General features: G+C 45.0%; 1 protein-coding gene across 2 annotated transcripts in view; it reads left to right on the top strand.

The window, feature by feature from the left end:
• zranb3 (zinc finger, RAN-binding domain containing 3) overlaps positions 1-21107 on the top strand; it is a 77324-nt gene that overhangs the window by 20496 nt on the left and 35721 nt on the right. For both annotated transcript variants that reach the window (XM_080022170.1, XM_080022169.1), the window contains 7 exons: positions 2591-2725; positions 11176-11295; positions 15802-15921; positions 16291-16470; positions 18369-18545; positions 18934-19166; positions 19486-19703. In XM_080022170.1, coding sequence (XP_079878296.1) covers positions 2591-2725; positions 11176-11295; positions 15802-15921; positions 16291-16470; positions 18369-18545; positions 18934-19166; positions 19486-19703 — 1183 coding nt within the window. The remainder of the gene's footprint in view (positions 1-2590; positions 2726-11175; positions 11296-15801; positions 15922-16290; positions 16471-18368; positions 18546-18933; positions 19167-19485; positions 19704-21107) is intronic.

Genomic DNA, 21107 nt, shown 5'->3' with positions numbered 1-21107 from the left:
AAGCGCCCACGCAGCGAGAACAGAAAGACTGAGTTTCTTCCCGCAAGCTATAAAGTCTGTCAATGCTGAACCCACCAGGGGCCCTCACTGAGTCACTCACATAGGCCCCACTGCCTTACTGTACTGTATGTAGCATACTGTACTGCATACTGTATCACTGTTCTGGGTTACTGCATACTGTGCTGTATTGCTGTTCTGTTCGGTGTTACTGTATTGCTGCGCCGTACTGTTGTATACTGTGCTGTATATCTCCACACACACTACCTCACTTTATTCGCGGCGGTGCGACTGGTGTTCAACCAGCCAAAGAGGGCACATGTCACTCCGCTGCTCATCGAGCTCCACTGGTTTCCTGTAGCCGCTCGCATCAAGTTCAAGTCTCTTATGCTGGCCTACAGAGTGATTGCTGGGAACGCTCCCGCCTACTTAAATGCTCTTGTAAGAGCACATGTTGCCCCCCGGGTGCTGCGCTCGTCAGATGAGCGTCGCCTGGCTCTGCCGGCCATACAGCCACGGCAATCCAGGCTATTCTCATTTGTAGTTCCACGTTGGTGGAACGAGCTGCCAAAAATGACCAGAGCAGGGACCTCCCTCTCTGTCTTTAAGAAGTACTTGAAGACCCAGCTCTTCAGTGAGTACCTCCTGTCCTAACCTACAATTACTTAGCACTACCTAGCAGTATTTATTGTTACACTAATGTCTCTGACGCAATGTTGCTTGAATGTTATTCTCCCTTGTAAGTCGCTTTGGATAAAAGCGTCTGCTAAATGACTAAATGTAAATGTGAATTCACATGCCACTTTAATGCACATATCTGTATATACATAATCACCTATCCCATATACATACTGTAAGTCCATTCCCTTTATTTCTATTTTGTACCCCCACCCAGTATTACTTTTGAGTTATTTTATTTTATTCAGTATTATTATATTTACTTACTGCATTACGTTTTAGGAATCAGTTCGTTTCAGTTAGTTAGTCAAGTAGAAATTAGGTAGCTATTGTGTTCAATCTAGAACATAATGTGCGTAATCACCGGGTGCGTTGCATTGACATTACACTGCATATATGTACGGAAGTATGTATATGTATGTGACGAATAAAAAAGGAGGAGGTTGAATGACCACAACACAATGGCCTAACCCTGCCACAACACAATGGCATTGGGAACATTAGCTACGGGGGCAGCTCTCTCAGAACCAGAGAAAGACAGAGGACAACGTTGGGCTCGGGGCCTTACACAAAGAACACAGAAAGACCCCAGATCACCAAGTCATCTTATCTTGTTCTGAACACTTTTCTCTTTCGGTCAAAAACATCTTTATAAGTGTACCTCCCCCTTAAGTGTTTAAAACCTGACCCCCACCCCCCAACATACAATATGTGGTCTGAGAAAGTATGGGAAATTTATCAGATGGAACAAATGACGTACTCTTTGAGACTCCAGAAAGATATGTTCATTTAAGGGTGGAGGCCGGCCACTAATAAGGCCATTATTAAAGTGATGTAAATCCTTCTACACATTCTGAATCATACATGTATCTTTGTCACCCCTCATCTCATGCATATACACACACTCATACAGTACCATTACACACATGCACAACCAACTCCCCATCCCCCCTTTTAATTGTATTTTTTTTCTAATTTGACTTTTGTTTTATTTAACTATTACAATGAATACTTCAAGCTGAAGTATTTTCTTTTGTGTATGAATTCAGCTGAACAAACAGTATGCAAAATTGGGAATATGATTGTGAAAACAGAAACACGAGATCTCCCTCTCCACCCATTGAGCTCTCTTCCAGGTGTTGAACATATCTGGTATGGCTTAGTTTTAAACTTTGGACTTCTTTGCTTCCTTCAGTTTCTCTGAAAATACGTACCGATAAAAATGATGTTTTCGGTAACACGTTAGCGGGCGGGCATTCCGTGGTGGACCGCGGAGAAAGGTTGCCTGACTTGTTTGTATTTATTTTCCTTAACGGGGCGCCTCGCAAGCGGACTCTCCCGCCGCGTATCTCCCCGTCCCACCGCACCCCACGCCTCCCCGACCCCCAACCCTTCGACCGCCTTAAATACCCTTCGCCAATCACCCCCGGGAGAGCAGCGGCGGGCTCCCTCTTGATTTATTGCGCCGGGCCGGCTGCTTCTCCGTCTCCGACCCTGGCTTGTCACAAGCTGGCTATAATTGGGAGGAGTGCATGACCCAGCTAGCGCAGCCCCGCAAACGTAGGAGGTGTGGGTGGATCGGGGGGGGGGGGGTTGTATCTTGGGGAATTACACCTCCTGCTGTGCCCTCTTTCGCTCCCTCCCTCTCTGTTTTCTGGAGGAAAGTAGGTCTCCTGGTGGCACCATAAATTGTTTTCCCTTTATATGTATATACAGTATATAAAGAAGCCATATATACTAAGAGCGTAAATTTGGTTTTATACTACAAACAGAAGAAAGATCTTTTTGGAAAAAGAACCACGAGTGAACATTTCCACCAAACCCTGTTCTCAGTACAATGTTAGTTTAATACAATACAATGAGGAAAGGAACCTCCAGCCGCCTCCTTCACGCAGCTCTCTCATCGTGTTCGCAGGAGGCCTCGGCCAGCTTCGCCGAGTGGGAGAGGCTGATGAGGGGACTGGGATCGGGGGCCGCAGCCTCCGACAACCCCTTCACGGAGGTGATGAGCCTGGTGACGCGCATGTACAAGCAGACAGCCATCGCCAAGGTAATGGGGAGGGGCCCCTCAACTCGCCTACACAACAAGACAACGGGTGTTTCTCAGTGATGGTAGCTGGATGTAGACATTAAACTGGTGTTATATGAGGGGTTCAGACAGGATTTAAGAGAATGTGGAAAATTATGTCAAAGACGTAAGTAAGTGTGTTTAGCCAGGGTTCGTTTGGGTAGCGGGGTCAACTGACTGCCTTGAGTTTTTACCAAAATGGTGCAAGACCTCCCAAGCCATCCAGTTCAACTCAAAGAAAGAGAAAGTGAAATTTTGAATGAAAGACTTCTTTGGGAAAAAATAAAAATTAAAATATTAAAAAGAAATTAAAATATAAAAATAGCCGAATCTGGAAAGGTATGAGGCCCCCAAGAAATATGTAGCATCAAGCCTCTACAGGGATCCAGGAAAAATAGAACAAAACTTGACCTTTTTCAGAATTTGTACAGGTCTTTTGGTGTTTCCTCCCCACATCAATTTCTGTAACAGCAAAGAGAAAAAGAAAACCTTCAGACGGAGGATTTAACTTTTGATACGGAGTGAGAGGAATACAAATTACAAGTGAAACGCATCCGATGTCCCAATTGTTACTTACGCCAACGATGTATTTACAACAGCTGCTCTCATCCACCCACTTGGTCCCACTACACAAGTAGCACCGGAGGGAGTACCATTTTAAGGAGTACCATTTTAAGGTGTACCATTTTAAGGTGTACCATTTTAAGGTGTACCATTTTAAGGTGTACCATTTTAGGGAGTACCATTTTAAGGAGTACCATTTTAAAGGTCATATGCAGTAAATTTAGCTTCATGCTTTACACCAAATGGAAAATTGGGGGGGCTGATTTACATTTGACCAAAATCATATATCACAGAATATATTTTGTTATCAATATTTTTATTTAAAAATAGCACATTTCATTGTTACATAGTGCACAATGCATTCAACAAATCTGGATTTTTATTTTTTTTTATATACATTTATAGCCCCAACACACTACCCTAGACAAACAGTCCGATCCCCACCCACACACAGTGTCATGAGGTTTTCAACAAAAAATAATGATAATAACAAATCGGTGGATGAATAACATAAACAACTAAATAATTTTAAAAAAGTGTTCATCAGAAGGGATTCAACTGTCTCTTCTGCGCACGCACATAATAGCTGCTGTCTTTGAGCAGCACAAGACTAAAGACAGAGAACAGATGACCGCGGTTGTGTGGAACTCCAACACTCCAGCGAGAATGTGTCTTCCTGCGAGAGGCGAGATGTCTCACAGTATTTTGACAAGGGAACAAATGCCCTACAGCTCGCTGCTGTGGTTTTCTGTGCAGTGAACTTGCAGCGCTGACATTATACACTAATCAGACACTCATGAGTCTGGCATTATTCCATAAGCAGGGCTGCGACAATAACCGCATTAACTGCAGTACTGCGGTTTTGTGATGTCACTGTGGTACCGGGTTCATTACCGTCATCACCGCAAATAATATATATAAATTTATCATTTATTTTTGTATTTCCTTTTTCCGAGGTGAAAGTTCCAGGAGGATATGGAATATAAACACAATAATCATTGTTAAGTTATCATCACTCACTGTCTTCCATCCTCTATTCAAGGACTTTGAGAGAAACCTTTTAGTTGCTCCGCTCCCGCGTCACTTGAGCTTAACGCTTGTGTGTGCGGGCCGGGTGCGAGTGCTTCAGTGTGGGTGCACGGGCCTGGCAGGGGAGCAAGGTTCTGGATGGAGTTTGTAGCAGCAGGGGCACTGGAGTCTGTGTCAGCCGGGATGACAGTCCATTAAACACATGGGGGATTATTATTATTATTTTTTTGTATGTCCGGTTATTATAAATAATTTCTGAATAAAATAATCTCAGAATTATGTCAGTCTAATTGGATTTGGCTACTAAATGCAAATATGAGCGGGGCACGGCCAGGGGTGGAAATTACAGAGGGACCAGGGGGATCCGGGAACTCTTGTTTTCCCTTCCTGGGAAAACAAGAGTTGTCCCCCTCAATATTATTGTAAACATAACTATAAAGTTTTAAGTAATCACAGCTCTGCACCCGATCGCTCCCTCTCTAACGGTACCAACTGTCCCCGCGGCGCACCAGTGATGGGACGCCTGTGATCTGTGTGTAACGGAACGAGCACCGTGCGTGCTTACGTTCTCACGCCTCTATGGCTTCGCTGCCGTGCAGGTACGCAATCTCATTAGCTGTTGAAAATTGCCGTTGCGATTTAGGGCACACACACACACCGAAGGATTTTGGAAAGAGAGCCCCGATTAAAATGAAAGATGTTTGATGGAATTGTGACCTGGACGATTGGGATCGTATAGAGATAGATGTCTGAGTCTTTTACTCGCACACATATCGATGACAGCTACGATTCTACAGCGTGACTACCCTGGACTGCCACGATCTCAAATCGTTGCCAAATCGTCCTCGAAAATCACATAATGGAGCCCGAGCTTTAGGCAGCGAGAGATAGAAGGACGTCCGTCAAATTTCCAAATAAATAGTAATCAGTGTCCAGTCAGTAAAGAAGTCATCAATATGTTTGCACTAAAGCATATTTAGTTCCCTGGGAATTACGAATACGGATCACAGTATTTTTTTGCCAACGACCACAATATTGATATTTTGGCCATAACAATCGGCACTTTCATGAGATATTTACACACAAGAAATATTTGAGACACAATCAGAAATGTGGATATTATGACCGAGCAGGTGGGTCAATAATACTGCCGTCGTAACTAGTATTATTATTACTAGTCTATTACTACGAGTAATAATAAGAAAACATGCTTGAGGTGGCCTTGAAACAACATGGCACCACACAGTAAGCGTACAAAGGACAGTGGGTTACAGTGCATACGGTTCCATAACAGTCGTGTACATGACTAACCCAGCAGAGCAGCGGCTTTGCTACTTAGTAGGTAGAGGGATAAACAGAATCAGCGAAGACCATTAAGTAAAGGAAACGCATTTCAGCCAGTCAGTAGACGCTGTCCGTCCATGGATGAATGCCTTTTGCGTTTCGTCTCTCCTCCGTGGGTTACAGCCTCCGCCGTTTCTCCTAATACGGGAGCAAAGCGACTACAAACAAAGAAAAGAAAAAGGGTAAAGAAATCGGAAATGTTTAACAGCCATTGCTTTAGCGTTGCATTAGTAATGTTCCTGGAAACAAGGTTTTAGCGGCGCTGCACAATTTTGGTGCTCGGAGCACTCTGCAAATCGCTCAATGAGATCTCGAGGGAGAGCATCGCCATGGAAACGGAGCCTAATGGTCACAAGTGAAAGCACTTAGACCAAGTAGGGTTATAGCGGAGGTGTTATTCGGTTGTGTCTCGCCAGGCATGAGTGCATGTCATCACAAGTTTCCATAATCGCACTGCGGTGGTGCTGTTGCCATGGAGACTCAGGATTGTAGTGACTGTTTTATAATGAGATGGGGTGGTGACGCTAGGACGTAGCTGATACCTGAGAGAAAGGTTGGCGCCCAGGACGGGTCAGACCGCTGCACGCTTTGCTCCAATAGAACCACTCCCGGCCCCATTAGCCCGGCGGAGAGATAACTGAAGCAAGCAAAGGTGAGAAATGAAAGCCGAAAAATAACCAGTCGGGACCCAAACGTTACGGGTTCATCGGTTTTATATTTGGAAACGGCGTCAGCCCTTCGCCTCGTTCCTTGGGATGGATTTTGCCGACAATGCTTGGCTTTGCCGCCTCGTTTTGTGCCGCATAATAAAGCGGTGTACACCCGTTTGCCTCGCTGTCAATTCCTTGACAGGGAATAATTAGTCCAGAGGGAAACGTTTCCATCTGACGTGTCACTCCCGCTATCATCTGCCATCTCCGAGGGCCTGCGCACTCCTTAATTAGCCCGGCGCCTAACCCCCGAGGTTAACGGAGCCCGGAGATGACCACCGAACGCAATTGGTGGTGCTGCACCCCCCCCCACACACCCACCTTGGATCCTGCCATTGTTGGCTGATTGGAAATTTCTGCTCAGTTTATTCCGTCTGACTTTCTTCCGACAACAAAGTGCCCCGCCCCACCAACCACCTACTCGACCAGACTGGCGAAAATCAGTACCGCCAGCCCGGTCTCATTTCCTCTCCTGTCGCTTTTCTTAGAATCAGCCTCACTTTCTCTCGACTTTTTTGTGGCACAGACTGTGTATACAGTCCCCCCCTCCCCCCCTCCTCTCCTCTATTTTGGGCGGCGAGCTTGGGTTTGGTGCGGAATGGGGTGAAATCGTGTGAGATTATTTCGCACATCTATGTCACTCCGCCTGCCAGCGCGCCAGGCACCCAATCTGCCAACCACCCTCTGGGTAATTTTTACTTCTTCACCAGCCAAGCATCTGCTCCCAATTACCCAGAGAGAACGGCTCTGATGCCGGACTTTAAAGCGAGCTAACGGCCCCGCTTCAGACGGCAGAGAAGTTTGTGCGCTAATTAAACTCAGCGGAAGGAAGCAAGCAAAGCCAAACTGTCCAGTAATGAGGACCCCCCCCCCCCCCCCCCGCATCCCCGCCCAACTAACCCAACCAACCCAGTATAGAACGGAACAGGTCGGCAGACCTGGCGATGAGATTCATTATTGTGCACGTCGGCTAATAATACCCAAGCGGAAAAGCCTGGCAAACCGTTTCCTGCCTGGCTGGTGTTTAATCATTACCCAGGGTTTGAAGGGCAACCGGATAATACACAGTGTCTTTAAGGCGACTGTGTGCGGCCCTTTGTACGGCCACGAATGGTAAATGTAGGTTTTACCCCCGGTCACGTCAGGGCACGCTTAACCCTCGCCAAGATGGAGGGTTAGGCCATAATGTCTTAGGCCGGTCCCATTATTGAGTGGTGTTATATTTCTTACTCCATCCTTACTCCATCCACCTTGACCCGGCCCAACCCAAGCAGAGCCTGGGGTTCAACACGGCCCCCCTGACTGCAGAGAGCCGAGCTTTGTGGGAGGTCACAGCTGGAGATGGAGGTAGCGCGGTGTGATCATAAATAAGAATGGGTCAGCGTTATGTGTGCAGGGTTAACCCATCATAATCCTGCTTTACTTCTGTCATCATCCTAAAACGATTCTTTCAATCGTACAACCTGACAGGCTGTACATGGAAATGATGGTATTTTGTGCGCAGAGAGTAAAGCATGCACGTTTACATCCGGAGACAAGTGAGTGTGTTTCGGGAATCTGGATCATTCTGAATTAACAGTAAATTAAATTGACTACAAAGCAAACTATGGTCCTTAAAGGAGAAAGAGGAAAAAACTTTTTACGAGAACTGGAATATAATGAATTATCTCAGTTGGAGCCAGAAATGGCGTCATTTTTCGTAGCGTCTCCTCTGAAGGCCGGTGTGAGGTAAAATTGAGTTTGGGCCGCAATAACAGAGGCAGTGAACGCTGCGTCTCCTGAAGTTCGCACTTTGAGTGCAAAAATAAAAAAGTGGATTTTCCTATCTTTAAATTGATTGCAGTGTCTTCATGGTGTTTTGATGCACACCTGGGTGCAATCTACTTCTCCAATGGTGTTGGGGATCCCAGCAATGCCCCAGAACGCCCTCTACACTGGTGTTCTTAGTTACAAGGGAATTTGATGTATTGATACACACACAGGTGTGTGTGTGTGTGTGTGTGTGTGTGTGTGTGTGTGTGTGTGTGTGTGTGTGTGTGTGTGTGTGTGTGTGTGTGTGTGTGTGTGTGTGTGTGTGTGTGTGTGTGTGTGTGTGTGTGGCGTTCCAAATTATTATGCAAATTATATTTTTCTCTGATTTTCCTAAATAGTCGATGCAAATGACAGTCAGTATAATTTTCAAGTCATCAACCGTCAGGGTATAATTCCAATGTTATTGAACAAACCTCCCAATGATAAAAGTATTTTTTTCAAAAATAAACTCAAAATGCCCTGAAAATGGTCATTTGTTGAATGTGCAGCATTAGGAGTCATTTACTGAAATCAAAATCTATTTCATTCAGAAAAATCTTAACAGGCCAAGTTACATGTTAACATAGGAGCCTTCTGTGATATCACCTTCACAATTCTTGCATCAATTGAACTTGGGAGTTTTTGGAGAGTTTCTGCTTGAATTTCTTTGCAGGATGTCAGAACAGCCTCCCTGACCTGCTGTTTTGATGCCAACTGCCTCCACCCTCATAGATCTTTTGCTGGAGGATGCTCCAAAGGTTCTCAATAGGGTGGAGGTCAGGGGAGGATGGGGGCCACACCATGAGTTTCTCTCCTTTTATGCCCATAGCAGCCAATGACAGAGGTATTCTTTACAGCATGAGATGGTGCGTTGTCAGGCATGAAGATGGTTTTGCTACGGAAGGCACGGTTCTTCTTTTTGTACCGTGGAAGAAAGTGCTCAGTCAAACTCTATATACTTTGCCGAGGTCATTTTCACACCTTCAGGGACCCTAAAGGGGCCGACCAGCTCTCTCCCCATGATTCCGGCCCAAAACATGACTCCGCCACCTCCTTGCTGACGTGGCAGCCTTGTTGGGACATAGTGGCCATCCACCAACCATCCACTACTCCATCCATCTGCACCATCCAGGGTTGCACGGCACTCATCAGTAAACAAGACTGTTTGAAAATGAGTCTTCATGTATTTCTGGGCCCCCTGCAACCGTTTCTGCTTGTGAGCGTTGGTTACGGGGGGCCCAATAGTAGCTTTATGCACAACTGCAAGCCTCTGGAGGATCCTACACCTTGAGGTTGGCGGCACTCCAGAGGCACCAGCAGCTTCAAATACCTGTTCAAGTTCAAATTCAAGAGATTATTTGTCACATACATACACATACGGTCGTTTGCTGCTTTGTAACGACATTTTAGCAGCTGCTCTCTTAATCCCATGAATTTGTCTGGCAGAAACCTTCCTCATTCTGCCTTTATCTGCACCAACCCGTCTGTGATCTGAATCAGCCACAAATCTCTTCACAGTACGATGATCACGCTTAAGGTTTTGTGAAATATCTAATGTTTTCATACCTTGTCCAAGGCGTTGCACTATTTGAGGCTTTTCGGCAGCAGAGAGATCCTTTTTCTTTCCCATGTTGCTTGAAACCTGTGGCTGCTTAATAATGTGGAACGTCCTTCTTAAGTAGTTTTCCTTGAATTGGGCTCACCTGGCAAACTAATTATCACAGGTGTCTGAGATTGATTTCAGTGATCCAAAGAGCCCTGAGACACAACACCATCCATGAGTTGAATTGAAAAACTAAATTGAATTGAAAAATTAAATGTTTATGACACTTGAATCCAATTTGCATAATAATTTGGAACGCGGTGTATACTGTATGTATATATACTGTATGTTTGTATATGTGTGTGTGTGTGTGTGTGTGTGTATATATATGTATATATGTGTGTGTGTATGTATGTATGTATGTATATATATGTGTGTGTGTGTGTGTGTGTGTGTGTGTGTGTGTGTGTGTGTGTGTGTGTGTGTGTGTATATGTGTGTATATGTGTATATATGCGCGCCGGACGAGTACCATTTTGAGTACACGGTTTAAATCCGGTTTGCAAGATTTTTTTAAGTTCCAATTTAACAGAGACGCAAAGGCATGTATCCAGCGTGTATCGCTTCCTACATGGCCAGATCACCAGGGGCCTCATTCATGAAAACAGCACTGTCCTTTGATTCCACACTGAAATGCTGCGTGTGGTTAAAACTGCGATGGCACATCAGCCTCAAAATGTGCTCAACTTGGAATTTAGTGCACTCGAACAGGAATATTGCCCCCCTGTTAACGCCCATGATTCTCCAGAAATAGTCAATGAACAACCCCTAATTAATATTGATTGGCATAATACAGCTCAAGACTCTGCTGTGCTCTGATGGAAAAATGGCAAAGGCGGTGCATAAATCAACCCTCTTCTCTCCAATATCTCCCAAACATGCAGCCAACGGTGCCAAAGTATCCTATGCACGTCGCAAAGTAATTTGTGGAAATGTAGATGATGCCACTGTACATCTCATGTTAATTGTTTGTCAGGAATTAGGGTAAAATGTTGGCATTACACTTTGCAAAGGCGACGTAACCGTGGAACCAAACTCATTTGGCGCTTGATGTGTGTGTGTGTGCTGTTATTTCACTATTTTGTTTTTCTTACCTTTTGGTCCCGGTCCCAATCATATCTCCGGCCAACATTGACCTGATTTTGCAATCGGCTAGCTGACAAAAGAAGAGCGCACCCACTCTCGCTCCTAATGCCGCTGCGTTCAATAGGGAATTGATTACAGAGGAAAGATGCCAGGGCGAATAATTGACTTCCTGTCTGATCCGGCTGAGCCCTGTGTATGTGTGGTGTTCCCTGTGCCGAGTTCAGTTGTTCTCTGTGTGTGTGTGTGTGTGTGTGTGTGTGTGTGTGTGTGTGTGTGTGTGTGCGTGTGCGTGCGTCTTGTGGGCAGGCGGGAGCGGTGAAGGACTACATCAAGATGATGCTGGAGACGGAGCAGATCAAGTTCCTGGTGTTCGCCCACCACCTCACGATGTTGCAGGCCTGCACAGAGGCTGTCATCGAGGCTAAGGTAAGTGAGTGGACCCCATTTTCTCCCAACCTCACAACCTTCTCGGTCAGCCAGACCAGCTTTTTTTGTGTCGACCATGTTGGTCAGTTGGTTAGTTGTGTTGGCAGTGGTGGCTGCAAAATAGTACGTCTGTTGTCAAATGCGTATTTGAAAACGTTATGGCCTCCCATTTAAAAATGTCTGTAAGAATCTTGTCAGGGACTCTTCTGCCTAGTATACTTCAAATTACTTGAGCTTGGATTTTCAAGTCCCAGACAGACAATCAGACGAGGCAATCTCAATAAGCAAATGTCTCTGACCTGAAGAGTGTGCTCCTGTCCACTGCAGTCATTTCGTTTGAGACAGTCAGCAACTCTTGTGATCAGCACCAGAGTGGTCTGGGAGCTTTGAGTAATATCAGCTTGGTTTCCTGTTATGTAAAGTCTTTGCTCCTATGTTGTGTGCTACAATCCCCAGATGTGTGATCCCCTGTCATCACAAAAATCCTAGTGTACACACTGCTGGGATGGACAGAAAGTCTTGTTGTGTGACAATGTGTTTTGAAAGTCTTTAGTTTTATAGAGACTGCAGTTAAAGATAAAAATGTGAGTGTTATTGGACGAACAAATGTTTGTTCCTGACAAAGTTGGACGAATTGATTTTATGTTGAGCGTGAGGAAAATACTGTAGCGTGTTCATATGTTTGTCTCTGATAGAGTTTAAATAAACCACGTGCAGCTTTCATTCCTGATGAGATTCTACTGTAGGTGGGGTTGATGGAGAGACGGACTGTAGACGGTTGTACAGACTGTTGGAGAGGTTGCGGAGGGGGACATATGGACAGATATATCAAGAGTGAGAGACAGAGCTAGAGAGACATACTGTGGATAATCGGATGTCGGGACAATAAGACTGACTTCGAATAAATGGGTCAGTTAGTATAGACTGATGGATGCCTACCATCTTTTCTCGGTTGACTTAATTGTTGCTAATGAGTGTATTTTCCTATTCTGGGTGGAGGCGGGTGGTACCTTCACTTCTTCAATACCTTTTAACTTCAGGGTAGATGCTTCACAGAAGTTGACTCGGTGAACACAGGACCAAAGTTCCCTACATTCCTTTTGAAAAGTGCTGCGGTTTTTGTTTTGCCGGTCGCACGATCAATTACTTAGTAGCAGTCGGGGGGTCACTTCATAGCGACTACGTCATCTCGGAAACAAATCTTTTCATTTGCAGTCCACTCCTATCTCCATACCAAATTCTTTTTTTTTTTCCACTGGCAATTAAGACCCCCACAGTTGTTGATGCACCATAAACAGAAAATACTAATGGTCCTGAGCTCATTCATATTTCACATCTCTTTGCTTCCCCTGCTCCCCAGAGATATAATAATTGGCCACTTACTGTATTTTTCTGGCGCCTGTACTCCTGCTGTGCCTTTGTCACAAAACCCTGACACCTCTTTGATTATGCGGCATAATCATCGCGTCACCCTCGCCTGAGGACAGCGAGCCGGCTGCCTCGCGTCAGCCGACGCACGAGGCCGGGATGCCTGACGTCGCAGCAAACTTACAGCCACGCGGCCAAACTGTTGAGTGCAATCAGTATCCGACGTCCATCACTTAATATGATCAATGGACAGAGCTTCCATATATTCAAATGGGGCTTTGTCAAAGGTTTTCAACTCTGCCACAGGTAAATGATGAGGAAACGACAAATGAATAAACATTTTGTTCCCGTCAAGTGAAGATCCTCTCTGTTCTTCAAAAAACGGGCCACACATACTTATAAATCGAGATGAAGCTTTGATTATACACATTTAAAGTGCTGGAGAAGTGCTTTACACTGTACAAAAAATAAAAATAAAAAACGTTAAAAAGTGTAAAAAGACGGATTTTCTGGCTACAGGGGCACCAGATAACGTCTGTTAAAAAACAGTGAATTGGGGCACCCCGTGGCTCGGCGCATAGAGCGTACCATATACAAGGCTAAGTCCTTACCGCAGCGGCCCGGATTCGATTCTGGCACGAGGCCATTTGCTGCATGTAATCCCTTCTCTCCCTGTCCCCTGCCTTCCCTTTCTCCCCAGAACTGTCACTATCAAATAAAGCATGAAAATGCCAAAAATATATCTAAAAAAAAAACCAGTAGACCGTACAGTCAACATGTCAAGCGTCTGACTGTAAATCTCAGCTGGTTCATTTTGTTTACGAACAGCGGCGTGTCAGTGAAGCCCGGCCTGCTGAATATTTTTCAGTTTTTCTACTAATATCTGCTCCGCATGTGGATCGATTTGGATGAATCATGTATCACAACGTGTTTGTGACATACCAGTTTATACGACACCTCAACTGCAACTTCATAATTTATGTCATTGTTGTGTTGCAGATGCTTTAAGCCGGGTTGGACATATTTTGCCGTGGAGTTTCATTAGACCACGTCTGTGATTTGATCAGTTTTTCACTAATTTCCGCTTTGTATGTCGATCGATTTGGATGAAACTTCAAACGCCAGGAGTTTGTGACATAGCGGTTTAAACAAGGCGTCAACCGCGTTTGTAGCTTTTGCCGTCAGAGAATTTTCTCGGAACGATGTCAATATCATCAATATCTATATCAACTTTTTTTTTTCTGGGCTGTTGAGGCTCCTTTTTCTTATCGACTAAATGAAGTCATTCATTCTGGAATTTGTGACTTCTTAAAACGCTATTGTTGCCACGTTTTTCTCCTGCCGTGATTATAAAAATGAATGTCGGGAAAGGCGTTATTGTCCCCCCTACTAAAGCCACACAGTGGAGCCCGCTGAAATATGGTTATTATTTGGGCTTACGTTGTTGTATTTTTTTCCAAAGTTGACAATTGATATTTGGATTTTGGATTAGAAAATAAAATGAATAAATAAATTATCTGCTCCGCCTCTTTGCGTCTCTCTGGGAGAAGACGATCGATCGGCAGCAGAGGTCTCGTGACTGGCCCAGCGCCAGTGTGAAGGAACCTGAGTGAAACCTGAAAACGCCTGCCGCAGCCTTGAGGCCACTGTTGCTGTGGTGTTATTGGGTTTTCTTTATTACAGGGCTCAGTGGAATACGTCATTCTGATTGGTCAATCCCAGTAATCAGCGTTCGGCTATTTCCGCATAATGACCGCTGTCTGTTAATAATGAGCGTTGTCACGAGAAACCACTTCTCCGCCTGGATCCACGTCCCTCGTCTGGCTCCGCCTACGTGCTAATGCTAACATGAGCTAGCGGCGACATCTCGTGACGCTACGTCGAAAGATTTGAAGTGATGAATGCCAATTTGTTCAGTTTTACACTAATAACAATAAATGTGTTCAACATATGTAGGGGGAAATTTTTTGCAGCACAAATAGTTTGCCACGTCGTCGTAGAGTTAGGTATTTCTCTTAGCGGGAGCTCTTAAAGCAGGCATACTAATACGCGAACAATCATTTCAAATCAGTCTCACTATTTTTATTTGAATAAGTAGCCGTGTGAAAAGTCGGCTGGGCATTATCGTCAACGAATCCCCTTCATGACAATACGCGACCTGATCACCCAGTCGGCGGTTCTTCAAATTAAATCACACCGACGTTTATTCATACAGCACATTAACAACCACAGTCGACCAAAGTGCTGAACAGGCTTGAAAAATGAAATACATGAATAATACAGAAGCGCCATAGGAATGCAGTAAAACAGTTATATCGGATAGCTTCAATTTAAAATAATGATATAGCAAATAAAAATATGAGAATAGAACCATACATGTAAAATTTAAGATAATTATCATTATTATTTTAAGTTAGATAAATAAAATAAATATAAAAATATATACAATAAAATAAAGGGATAATAAAAAAGGATATATCAATAAAAGAATTGCGGCAGAACAGATGAAGCCTTCACGTTGACCCGTTCCTCAAGGGGAATGCCAATGAATAAAAGTGTGTTTTTAACAGAGACTTGAAGCTTTCTATGTTATGGGCAGAGCTACCTTTTTTCTTTTTTTTTTTTTTTTTTTGAGCCTGGATTGCAGAACATCCGGGAGCGCCTGGTTTGTCGACTTGAGTGTTCGAGCTGGAGTATAGTGGTGGACGAGCTCAGCGAGATATGGTGGCGCCAGCCCATTGACAATCTTAAAAACAAGCAATAAAATCTTGAAATCAATCCTAAAGCAGACAGGAGGCCAGTGGAGGGAAGCCAATACCGGGGTTGAACGTTCATGCTTTCTGCTTCCACTTAGTAGACGAGTGGCTGCGTTTTTATTTTTTTTTACTAGTTTCAGACGATTTAGAGAAGATTTATCCATACCCGCATACAGGGAATTGCAGTAGTCCAACCGAGAAGTAATAAAAAACATGAATAACTCTTTCAAGGTCATTACCAGAGAGATGTGCCTTAACCCTGGTTAGGAGTCTTAGCTGGAAGAACCAGGTTTTGACAGCCGATCTAATCTGTGTATCAAATTTAAAAAGTCTGGTTTAATGAAGACGAGTTGATGTCCGTCCTTGTCGCTGCGGTCTCCAGGCCGGTTACATCCGCATCGACGGCAGCGTCCCGTCGGCCGAGAGGATCCAGCTGGTCCACAAGTTCCAGAGCGACCCGGCGACCAGGGTGGCCGTCCTCAGCATTCAGGCAGCTGGACAGGTACCCTGACGTCCATCCATCTGTCTGTCCTTCCATCTATCCATATGTCTGTTCTTCTATTTAACCATCATTCTATCCAACCATCCATCCATTCATTTCTCCATCTAACCATCCATTCATCCATCCAACCACACGTGCAGACTCACATACAAGCACGCAGTCTTGTTAATATCATCATTATTCCTACATTTCTTTTACTGCATAAACATCTCAAGTAAAGTGTCAGTCCTCTCACAATTATATAACTTATATTGCCGTTTGATTGGCGAAAGCTGCGCCTACCTAAAACGAAAAGTAGGGATATCCACCACACCAATATGTTGCGGTATGTGTGTGCGTGTGTTTGCGTCTACGTGTGTGGGGTCCCAGGGCCTGACCTTCACGGCGGCCACCCACGTGGTGTTTGCCGAGCTGTACTGGAACCCGGGCCACGTCAAGCAGGCTGAGGACCGCGCCCACCGCATCGGACAGACCTCCTCCGTGCACGTGCACTACCTCATCGCCAAGGGCACCTTCGACACCGTTATGTGGGGCATGCTCAACCGCAAGGTACCCACCGGGGTGTGGTGGAAATTAATTTCCTCTTTGAGGAAAATAAATTATCTATCCATCTATCTAATTGAAAGTGAAAGGCAGGAGGCTAAAAGCCGACCAGCCGGCTGTAGCGTGGAAAATGCTGAATTGATAAATAAATGAAAAGTTTTACTGTAGTGTCAAATTTAATATGCATTTGTGAGAAACCTTATCATCTATCTTGAAAAATATGAGACGGCACATATTATTAGGTTATATACTAAAACATCAAGGTGCTGTGAAAGATTTGACTTAAGCAAATTAAGTTAATTTCACCTGTACAAACCCTGTTTCCAAGCCATTCATTGGCCCAGAGTGTTCACATTGACTTTAGAAGATTAGTTAATCGCTTGACATTGTGTATTGGGACATTATCAACAAAAAAATAGCTGACTGGAAACTGCTTTCAAACTAAAGGCGACGTGATGGGCCTAAACCACAGCAAACTCTTGATTTGTTGGGAGCAGCCGTCCGTACGCCATTCTGCCGTAAACGTATCCCAGAGTACTATTATGGGGAGGTAAAAAGCAGCCGGTTATAACTGAAACCCGCTTCAACTCATATAATGGGTTTCTATTTCCAGGTTTAGCGTATTTAACACCGGTAATATATATGCTCAGTTTTCTAGGTTATCAAACACTTTACTTTGTCTGAGGCAGTATCATTAATGTCGGGAGCGGAGCAAGAAAATTAGACCATTATCCCGCATGAAACTGCCAAGAAGATTCGGGGGGTGACATTAACCTCCCACCCCAAAAGAGAAAAGTGAGAGGACAATGGAGGAAATGGCAGGCATCTATTCATTCAAATATGAAGGTCTCTTTTTTTTTTTTTTTTGGACTAACAATTCAGGCAGCTTTTGAAGACTATTTCCATGGGTGTAAATATGATAACCCATGCGTTTGAACAAAGCACTCAAGCCTAGTCCACCGTGTGCAAAGACTGTACCTGAACCCTGTGGAAAGGACATTGTTCCGGAGACTGAAATCTTTGCTTGACCAACATGAATCCAAGTGGTTGATTTACGCAAATGTATGAATATCCTATATTATTTTCTTACAGTTTAATCTGTAAACATAATATCAATGCATTAAACACTCATTTGACAAAGGATAATGCAATTGTTTGGCAATTTGTGGCCATTATTATTATTATTATTATTATTGTCATTATTGTTATTATTATTATTGTTGTTATTATTATTATTATTATTATTATTATTGTTGTTTTTATTGTTATTATTATTATTGTTATTACCCATCTGATATAGGTATCAGGAAGGGGGGGCTGGTTTGGTTGACCGTTAAGATTGGGTAAAAAATAATAAATGAACTGATCCGATCCTGTTTTTTTCTCTAAACAAATAAGGATTTATTTTGTCGAAGCCCTTTGGGAAAGGCACATAGCTCTCACCTAGCATTTCTTAAGTACCTCACTTCTGGTTGGCCAATGATAACTCAAGAAGAGTAGAGGAATTTCGAGTACTCGCTCAGTGGCATGTCAAGGAAATTAAGGAAAATGCATAAAATGAGGGTGATACAAAACAGTCCTCCATCCACTGACCCGTAAATGGAGTAGATGCAGCCTGTACCTAGAAAGTGTTTGTGAGAAATTTTCAGTGTCACCTAATACTGTTCTGGGATACCTTTACCGCATACATGGAGTTGCTATTGACGAATGCGACCTGGCGTGGTTTAAGCCAGTCACTTCTGTGGAATTTCAAAGCAGCGTCCTGTTTGGAGCCGATCCTCTTCTGCTTGGGGGGAAAATGGGACTGCTGCACCATGTCTAGCAGCTGCTGCCAGTGTACTGATGTAAAATCGAATCGCATGCTCTTTACACGGCCCCCGGCACCGCCCCCTGTGGTGTCCCAGGAAACTGTGACGGGCAGCACCCTGAACGGCAGGAAGGAGTACCTGCATGCCGAGGAGGGCGACAAGGACAAGTGGGAGTTCCTCAACTTCGCCACGGCGTGGACGCCCAGCGAAATGCGGCCCGCACCTCAGGATGGGAAAGCGGGAAACGACAAGGACGGAGTGTTCTTCTCCCATGTGAGTCTGTCCTTGTCAAGAGGCCACCAGAGACTATATTCTTAGTTGTAAATAAGTCAATTTGTTATTTGACTATCTTCATAAACATGCTTTGGGCAGCGGGACGTTTCAATACACTGTCATACAATATGCATCATAATTCTGCATGCGCTAAACTCTACTCTAAAGCTTTGCAATGACTTTACTGCCCGAAGCAAATCCACCAGTCGCGGCCATTGCATTGAAACAAATTGAATTCAGCGCGATATTTTGCGGTCAGAAATGCCCGTGTGACTGGGGCCTTGCGCCCTTGGTGCCGCCGTCTCTGGCGTCTAAGACGTTCCCATTACAAATCAGTAGAGCGCGCTGATGCATGGAAGCCTGTGCGGTTCTCTCTTCATCTTCCCAGTTTGAGAAGGACAAGCAGCACGACATCCGCACCTTCTTCTCGCCCAGCACCAGCGAAAAGAAGAGAAGGAAAAGGGCCAGAGAGGAGGAGGAGGAGGAGGAAGGAGAAGAGGAGGAGGAGGATGAGGAGGAGGAGGTCCAGGTCCAGGTCCAGGAGGCATCACCCTCACCAGATTCGGACTTCTCCCCCCAGGTTAAAAGGATCAGGACGCCTCGTGGCACAGAGACACCCAGGTAGAGACGGACGACATGCAAGACTTTATAGTCTGAGGTATTTTAACACCAAATTTGTATATTCCATGGTATGCTTTTGAATTCGAAACCCCTTCTTCTAAATCCAAAAGCCTTGCAAGTTGTGCAGTGCCCCAAAAGGGCCCGAAAGGAACATGAGATCTGTCTAACATGTCATTTTGCGAGGAATCATGTACAAAACAACCTTTTCACATCTGGTTCTTGTTGTGAGCTAGATTGAAGATTACGGCCAATTACCTTTCAGACATCACAGTGTGTGACGCTGCCAGCCCTTAATAATATATCAATCCTTATCGGGCAGCACTACTCCCAGGTCCCGATTCCCGGGGAGGCGAAAGTCCTTGAGGGGCCGAGCCAGCTCGGGCACTTCCAGCCCGGCCTCCTCCCCCCTGGCCACGCCTCGGCTGTCTCGCATAGCACCCCCCCCCAATGAGAAGTGGAGCTGTGCGGCCTGCACCTACGCCAACAGCGCCCTCCTTACTTACTGCGAGATGTGCGAGGCCCCACACTCTACTGATAGTAAGTGTTGGACCATGTGCATGTTGTGTATCTTATTTCTGTGATAGTCAAGGCAAATGAATCTTTATGTGAAGGTAGGATCTCAAATTTTTACTTGTTTTTTTTTAATTTGAGACCTGAAGGGAACCGGCTTAAGGGACAGAACACACCTGAGGCGTTGTTTTGGCTGCCTACACACTCGCCCTGCTTACTTACCGAGGAATGGAGTGGGTTCAGAATAGTCCTCAAGCAAACACTTTGCTATCTGAATCCCGGCCTAATGGCTTTGGAATAGTCCAGTGGTTCTCAACCGGTCGGTCCCGAAAACTCAAAACTCGGTGGCGGGTCCATTTCAGGTTAACTTCAGAGGTCCAGTTCCTCAAAAAAATTGTGCGTGGTGGCTCATTTCACTCAGCATGTTTTCAGATGCTAAAAAAAACATACGAAACGACACGCACACGCACACACACACACACAGAAGTTCAGACAGCCGACCCCTCCCTCTGCTTTTTGCTTGACAACTATTCAGCGAGTAGACAGCGCTCGTCGCTGTGCATTCTCAGCAGCAGCTGGCTGCGGCACCAACTCGCTAGGTGTTGGATTTAACAGCCCGTTAATTCTGTGAATGACACAAAAAAAAATAATGACCGTATTTATAGATCCATCTCTCAGTATGACACTGGAATCCACTGCAAGCCCAGGAACGGAGATAATTTGGCACCTCGGATGGGGCAAAGCACTGACTTTAGACTAAGCATTCAAGCGCAATAAATGTCACCTGGAATCATGTGGTCATATCATAAAACACAAATACTTTATCTGATGATTATGTTTTATAATTAGGGCTGGGTATCAAAAATCAATACCTTTTTTTCATGGTACGGACGGAGTTGTATGTACGCAGGGGTTACTCTGGGATTTGGGATGTTCGGGCTTTCAGGATTACTGCACTGACAATCGCACGCTAAGTGAGAATTACCCAGGGTGCGCGTCTGTGAACTCTTTTGTGGGGGAATTTGAGGCTGTTTTTTTTGGGGGGGGGGGTTCGGAAACTGTGTAGACGACTACACGTACGTCTCCCCTTAACGCCCTTAACATCCTCCCCGGGGACGAGAACACGGAGACATAAATTGAGCTGTCTTCCCGGCGCGGTGCACTGTGCCCCACCAACCCCTTACCCCCAGATGGCTTGTTAGCAAAGGGGTGGACAGCACCGTGGGGGGAAGGGGCTGATGGTGGTGGTGGTGGTGGGGGGTTGAGTGGGGTGACATTTTGGTAGGTAGGTTGTTCGAAGCTGGCATTTTTGCGAAAAGGAAGAGGAACCCAGAAGGACGACGGCTAATTAGCCCTGTTTGTCCCTCACAGGCCACGGTTTTGTTCGAGTCTTCCCACCTCGAGCCCCAGCGCTCATCTCTAAAAGTGAGC

The sequence above is a fragment of the Zeus faber genome (genome assembly GCF_960531495.2).
Source record: "Zeus faber genome assembly, chromosome: 2".
NCBI classification, from domain to species: Eukaryota; Metazoa; Chordata; class Actinopteri; order Zeiformes; family Zeidae; genus Zeus; species Zeus faber.
This window is presented reverse-complemented; position numbering and strand designations above follow the sequence as displayed.